This window comes from Etheostoma spectabile, chromosome 4, assembly GCF_008692095.1.
Source record: "Etheostoma spectabile isolate EspeVRDwgs_2016 chromosome 4, UIUC_Espe_1.0, whole genome shotgun sequence".
Taxonomy (NCBI): domain Eukaryota; kingdom Metazoa; phylum Chordata; class Actinopteri; order Perciformes; family Percidae; genus Etheostoma; species Etheostoma spectabile.
The window spans coordinates 36,334,586-36,342,085 of NC_045736.1; the positions used below are offsets into that span (position 1 = coordinate 36,334,586).

A 7,500-nucleotide genomic window follows, 5' to 3' on the forward strand; every position below is an offset into this window, starting at 1 on the left:
CACACAGTCTCTGATTAGAGCCGAGGGTTAAGTAACGATTCCTATTACTGGTAAGTAGCCTACTGGTTCCAACTTGCTGTTTGCTAAGCACCGCCAGCCCTTAGCTACTATGTACAGTGCTTATACAGTGCATTAATGAAGTATTTAGACCCCTTCACTTTTTCACATTTTATAATGTTGCAGTTATAAATAATCATTTATATTAATTAAATATAAACCCTAATCAATCTACACTTGATACCCCATGTAATAATAAAACAAACAGGAATTTAGATTTTTTTTTTGTGTGCAAATTTGTGCAAAAAACCCAGAAACAACACATTGACACACAGTTTCAGACCCTTAACTCAGTATTTAGTTGAAGCAGTTTTGGCAGCAAAGACTCAAATTTTATCATAAAGCTGCAACATAACAAAATGTGAAAAAGGTGAAGGGGTCTGAATATTTTATAAAATGTACCATATCTATGCAGTTTAAAATGATAACAGTGGCAGATTTCCCCTCAAAATGTATTTATTTCATTTTTTGAAACAATGAGTCCTTGATTTCAGCTAGAAGGAAAAAAAAAAAGCAGTTATCAGTTGTAGCTAGCTAATTAAGCGATGTCCCAGTAGCTCCATGAGTCGGTTGGAAACACTGTGGCTACCAAGCATGGTCCTGAGCCCGAACCGGCCTGAGCTTTGATTGTTTCCAGCTGACTCCTTTAAAACAAGGATCTTGTCAAACATGCATTGTGTTCATACATGATTCAATTCAATTCAATTGTATTTATATAGCACCAAATCCCAACAACAGTTATCTCACAGCGCTTTTCATGAAGAGCAGGTCTAGACCGTACTCTGTGATGTTCTTTACAGAAAGCCATCAGTTCCACCAAGAGCAAGCACTAGGCAACAGAGGCAAGGAAAAACTGCCTTTAAGAGGCAGAAACCTCGAGTAGAACCATGGCTCAGGGTGGGGGGGCATCTGCCTCAACAGATGTATTATTTTCATTAAAAATAAAACTATATTACTAGTATCAGGCATGTTAACGTTAGCAGATGTACTAATTCCTTACAATTTTTAAAAGATTTTTTGGGGGCTTTTCAGCCTTTAATTTTCAACAGGACAGCTAGGTGAGAAAGGGGGAAGACATGCAGAAAATAATCACAGGTCGAATTTGAACCCTGGACCTTTGCATCAAAGCATAAACCTCTCAGTATGTGTGTGCCTGCTGCACCACTGAGCCAGCCCGGCCACAAAGTCCTTACACTTTTGCACTTACACTATTATGTGTTTTTTGTTTTGTTTTGTTTTTTCCAAAAGACATGAACCTCAAAACTCTTTAAATGCAGACTATCTCTGTTACTACACCATGCAGCCTGCTTCAACATGGGAGGAAGTTGAAAGACTGACAGACTTGCGGTGACTAGTTGTGGTTGCTAAGCTGCGATTGGACAATCACTGTTCAGGAGAGGAGAATCAGGACTGCTTCATCTCACTGATCAATAACCTTCAACTGATCTCTTCTGATGTGGGGATGAAACCAAACATCTGTATGTCATTGTCCAGAACAAAATACTCACATCAACCAGAGACAGGAAGCGGTTGTATTTTTCGTCCTTAGTCAGAATCTCTCCGATAGTCTTATCAGCGAACTGGACACAAGAAGAAAATAATCAAATGAGTGACATTTACTTTCATAGCTATGTAGACTGCATTGTTTTAATAACACTGATGCAGTTAGAAAGTCAGAAAAATTCAATTGGACATAAAAATAACATGTTCAGGTCTTCAGCCGTATACACAAGTAGCAAACTCCTAATGTGTTTGTTGTGTGTGTTGAGATCAAGAGAGAGAGAGAGAGAGAGAGAGAGAGAGAGAGAGAGAAAGAGAGAGAGAAAGAGAGAGAGAGAGAGAGGGATGGAGGAAGAGAGAGAGAGAGGTTAGCAGTAGCGTTATAGCTAACAAATGTGTGTAGAGTTTGTCTATTTCTCAGTGAATAGATAGATAGATAGATAGATAGATAGATAGATAGATAGATAGATAGATAGATATTTATTGATACCCAAAAAATGGGAAATTATGGTGTTACAGCTGCAAAATCTGTCGCACAGCACCATCCATCCATCCATCCATCTTCATCCGCTTATCCGGTATTGGGTTGAATACCAGAATATAAATATAAAAGAAATACTAGGATACAATATGCAACATACAAGAAATATACATGAAATAATAATAATAGGAATATAATGTAAGAACAATTTTTTTAATTTATAAAGGATGGGAATACAAAATGTGCAACTGCTTAAATAGTATGCTAAAATAAATAATTAAGAAATGTTACAGTACAACTGCTCCAGACCCAAGCAGAGTTCCAGAGTCTTGCTTGCTGATTAAAGTGCAGGGTGTTAGCCCCCACGTTAGCGACAACCCTAGCTCACTTAAGCGTGCCAGCGTTGGTAAAGTGACCCTTTAACTCACCTGCTCATCACGAAGAGGCCTGTCAGAAAGTGTGATGATGATTGGCCTGTCGATGATGTGGATGATCCCATTGGCTGCTGGCAGGTCTTCCTGGATTACGGTGTACTGTCTGCTGGGGTTATCCATCAGGATGAACCTCTACATCAACCAGACAAAGATAATCAGCATGTGTACTTTAAGTGACCTGGTTATTGGGACATTTGTGCATTTATCTGATTTCTTAAACATTGGAAAATAAGAATCCAGGTTTAGGCGGATGTGTGTGGCCACGTTGCCAGATGAGCGTAACACCTTTAATGCTTGCTTTGATCTGGTCACCAGAGCCAGCTGCCGAGTCCGCCCCACCTTTGAAGGCCCGCCGCTCCACTGTACCAACAGAATACAGAGCAGCTTCTTTCCTCAGGCTATAAGACTCCTCAACTCATCCTTCGTACTCCATCATGATAAATTATTTTTGTTTTGTTATTGTGAAGCATAAAGCAGTGATTCTCAAACTTTTTCACATTAAGAACCCCTAAACTGGCACAAATTAGATAAGACTTTGTCCTCTACCTGATATAATTTTTGCTTTGAGACATTAAATTACAGAAAGTCATTTAATCTGTCATTGTGTTTCTTATGGATGAAACTATAATGAAAATGAATTATTCCCCTTTTTGTTGGGGACCCCCTGCAACCCCTTCAAGGACCCCTCGGGGTCCCCGGACCCTACTTTGAGAATCACTGGAATTAAAGGGCAACAACTTGTGTTTTGTTGTGCAACCCTGCGTTGCAAAATGACAATAAATGAACTTTGTAAACTTCAAAAACCCTGTAAATGTGTAGAAATGTAATATAATAGGTGTTTTTTAAAATTTAAAACATTAGTGGTGAGGGGAGAAATCTGATTAGATATCAGCTGCATGTAGACATGATCTCAGCAGTACAAACTAAATCCCACTAACTTCACATTCGATGTGTATTGGAGTGGTGGCAAAAATCTCAGAAATCTCCAAAAGTCATTGGAAACTAATGAAACGTGACGTGTTTCAAACTTGTTATTTTTTATTTGAATATCTCGAGACCCATTCATCCCTTCTACTTCCCACTTGCCAGGTGTATGGCTGAGTGCCCAAGGACGAGCACTGTGTCAAATTTGGTGCAGGTGGATATGTGACATGTTCAACATTAATAAACTTGGTATAAACTGTAAGGACCGCTCTGTGCAGCAGCAAGGGCGGGGCTTCAGGGCTCTGTTTTACCAAAAGACAAATATTACTACAAACAAATTGGGAAAAAATATATTTTTTAAACATCTTTTAGTGTAAAAGCTTCACAATTTTGTGGGTCATCCTCACAGGAGCTGCCAAGATTTTTAGTGACTACAGCTTGTTGTCGTCGTTGTCGTTGTCGTTGTCGTTGTCGTTGTTGTTGTTGTTGTTGTTGTGATGGTGGTGCAATCTTTTTTGGGTACTGTCATTTATGGAGTTGTGTTCTGCGTGGACCCCAGAGAATAGCTGCTGTTCTCGGCTAAAGCTAATGGGGATCCTAATAAATGAAATAAATAAAACGTAATAAACAATGCAACATTCTCAATGAACGCTTTGTTCCCCAAAAACAGGGACGCACCATCAAAAGAAGCCACGGAAAACAATGCCAAAGTAAAGTCAATGAGAAGATGACATTAAGAGCAACAGCAGTAGCAAGTAGTAGGAAAGCCCAAAAATCTGCGTTGGAAGGTTGGTTGGGGGGGTGGATGGGTCAAACAACACAGGACTTTCACCCAGGAGACCGGAGATTGTGTCCCGCATGTCACGATTCCTAAACCCAACCATCCCGCTCTTCATTTCCTAAACACAACCCGTCCAATGTACACGGCCGTCCCGTTCTTTTCTCAAACGCAATCCGTTCTTCTTTTCCTAAATGCAACCCGTTCTTCTTTTCCTAAATGCAACCCGTTCTTCTTTTCCTAAATGCAACCCGTTCTTCTTTTCCTAAATGCAACCCGTTCTTCTTTTCCTAAATGCAACCCGTTCTTCTTTTCCTAAATGCAACCTGTTCTTCTTTTCCTAAATGCAACCTGTTCTTCTTTTCCTAAATGCACCCTGTTCTTCTTTTCCTAAATGCAACCCGTTCTTCTTTTCCTAAATGCAACCCGTTCTTCTTTTCCTAAACACAACCTGTTGTTGGGTTGTTGCCCACCCACAACCTTTTCCCTAACTTCAGGGGCCGTGTTCATTTCACGGAATTCGTCTGTGGGCCCATCACGAAATTTTCAGTGATTCTGTGAAACTGCCACAGATTTTGAGATAAGGGGCTTTGTTCATTTCACAGAATTCATTGAGATCAAGTTGAAGAAGCAAACCAGGAAAATGCTTGGGGCCCCTGAGAAAAAGGGTTCCCCATGGCCACACATGTTGGCACATTTTGCAAGGAGAACTATAAACCACTTTGAACCATAAACCCACGAAAGCCCTATACTATATTATACAGTGCACCACCTGCTACCCCTAAACCCCCCTAAGTGGGCCCCTTTTTAGCTGCTAGAATGGGGCCCACTTAGGGAGTTTCTAGCTCTTTTGCAGTCAGCAGAAAAGGCTTGACAAAGCTCCACCCCCTTGCTGATTGAACACAGACAATCAGGAAACAGCTTGTCATTTCTTGTTCCTGAGAGGAGACGCACACGGAGACATACAAGCAGACACTAATATTCATCTTAGCACCAAAAGTACCACGTCCACTGAGAGGACAGCTACAGGTGGGAACACTGGGGACACTGGAATTACTGGTAAACTGAATTCTTCCACTTCAACCAGCTACTAATTCATATAATCAACTGGGCGAGGCACAACTCAAAGTGAAAGTAAATTTCTAGACTGACTGACGTTCCGTTCTGCTTGCTGTTTTCAGCTTCACTCAGAGACAAAATGTCTTCCAGAGCAGAGGAGGATCTCTCCTGTCCTGTCTGCCATGACATCTTCAAAAACCCCGTTGTTCTGTCATGTAGCCACAGCTTCTGTAAAGATTGCCTGCAGAAATGGTGGATGGGGAAAAAAATACGTGCGTGTCCGTGCTGTATGAGAAGATCATCAAAGACTGATCCGCCTCGTAATCTTGCGTTAAAGAACTTGTGTGAGACCTTCCTTTTGAAAAAAGAAAGTAAGACAGGTTCAGCAGAGTCTGAAACTCTCTGCAGTCTGCACTCTGAGAGGCTCAAACTCTTCTGTCTGGACCATCAGCAGCCTGTGTGTGTCATCTGCAGAGATTCAAAAACTCACCATAACCACAGATTCAGTCCCATCGATGAAGCTACACAGGATCACAAAGAGGAGCTCCAGAAATCCCTGAAGCCCTTACAGGAGAAACTAAAGCTCTTTAAAGAAGTTAAAGGAAACTGGGATGAAACAGCAGAATACATTAAGGTCCAGGCCGGACACACAGAGAAGCAGATTAGGGAGCAGTTTAAGAAGCTTCACCAGTTTCTAGAAGAGGAAGAGGAGGCTAGGATCTGTGCTCTGAGGGAGGAAGAGGAGCAGAAGAGTCAGAGAATGAAGGAGAAGATTGAGGCTCTGAGCAGAGAGATAGCAGCTCTTTCAGACACAGTCAGAGCCACAGAGCAGGAGCTGAGAGCTGAAGACGTCCCATTCCTGCAGAACTACAAGGCTGCAGTGGAAAGAGTCCAGCAGCGCCCCTTGCTGGATGATCCACAACTGATCTCAGGAGCTCTGATAGACGTGGCCAAACATCTGGGTAACCTGAGCTTCAACATCTGGAACAAGATGGAGGAGAGGGTCTTCTACACGCCTGTGATCCTGGATCCTAACACTGCTGACCCAGAACTAGTTGTGTCTGGAGATCTGACCAGTGTGAGATGTGGAGAGAGACAAAGGCTTCCAAAAAACCCGGAGAGGATCAAATTCTCCTGCTCCGTCCTGGGCTCGGATGGCTTTAACTCGGGGACTCACAGCTGGAGCGTGGAGGTTGGAGACAACAAGGACTGGGAACTGGGCCTGTTGGGCGAGTACATCCAGATGAACGGACGCCTTCAGTCTGGATTGTGGAGAATTATGTTCTCTAACGGTAAATTCACAGCGTTCTCCACGTTAGATCCAGAGAAAGATCTACCAGTGAAGAAGCAGCTCCGGAGGATCAGAGTTCATCTCGACTTTGACAAAGGAAAGCTGTCTTTCTTTAATCTTGATACTAACACACACATACACACCTTCACACACACTTTCACTGACACCCTGTTTCCTTACATTTACACTGAGAATCCTCTTCCACTGAAGATTCTATCAGAGAAGGGGAATCCCAGTTAGAGATTAATATGATAGGGTGACCAATATGACAATATGTACCATGAGAGTTTTTTAACTATTTACAAAAGTGTCTTTTATTAATATGTCTGGTTGTATTAGGCCACTAGGTACACTGCTGTATATTTGGGCAATGTTGGATTTGAAGGATTATTGGATCAATGTGATGAAGCTCAACAGTTTTATTTTCACAAGTTGTTTGTCAAGGCACATCTTACTAAGCCTATAAGAATACCAGGATGGCAGGATATACAGTATTGGGAATGGTGTGCTATGACTTTTGGTAGCAATGTGGCAAATAATCTTTGCAAAAATCACTTTTGCATTAGAGATTTCCCAAAATCAAATGTGAAAAAAGTGTATACTGTGATTAGGGATTTTATACCAAACCCACAACCCCAGGTTTACATATGAGTTAATCAGAGGAATATACGTCTCTTTTGTTATTGTCTTGCAGCAATTATGTTCTAAAGCACAAATAGACACACACACACACACTGTGAAAAGGTGGCATATTGTTGGATTATAAATGAATGCAGAGCTTCATCCTGTCTGTTTCTGTGTATCTGTGTTAAGGTTTTGCATCAGTATGATACATATATCCTCTTTAAATCATTATATAAAATCATTTTTCAAACAAAGTCTTTTTTATGTTTTCCAAAATAAGACAAACATGTTTAATTTTAGAACCTATAATACTATATAACACGTGGAATGATGGTTTAGTGGTTTTGTGCTA

General features: G+C 41.1%; 2 protein-coding genes across 3 annotated transcripts in view; one reads left to right on the plus strand and one right to left on the minus strand.

Moving 5' to 3' along the window:
- The window catches only part of stab1 (stabilin 1), a 122,935-nt gene that overhangs the window by 98,958 nt on the left and 16,477 nt on the right, over nucleotides 1-7,500 (minus strand). The window contains exons 13-14 of the mRNA XM_032514890.1: nucleotides 2,467-2,604; nucleotides 1,566-1,637 (exon numbers count right to left, since the gene is read on the minus strand). Of these exons, the coding sequence (XP_032370781.1) occupies nucleotides 1,566-1,637; nucleotides 2,467-2,604 (210 nt within the window). The remainder of the gene's footprint in view (nucleotides 1-1,565; nucleotides 1,638-2,466; nucleotides 2,605-7,500) is intronic.
- LOC116688701 (nuclear factor 7, brain) lies at nucleotides 5,083-7,079 on the plus strand. Of its 2 annotated transcripts, none has more exons than XM_032514891.1 (2): nucleotides 5,083-5,233; nucleotides 5,356-7,079. In XM_032514891.1, exon 2 carries the CDS (start codon nucleotides 5,373-5,375, stop codon nucleotides 6,762-6,764), a length of 1,392 nt encoding a protein of 463 aa, XP_032370782.1. In that variant the 5' UTR covers nucleotides 5,083-5,233; nucleotides 5,356-5,372; the 3' UTR covers nucleotides 6,765-7,079. The 2 variants fall into 2 exon arrangements, with proteins under 2 accessions (XP_032370782.1, XP_032370783.1); XM_032514892.1 differs by having other exon boundaries at nucleotides 5,101-5,203.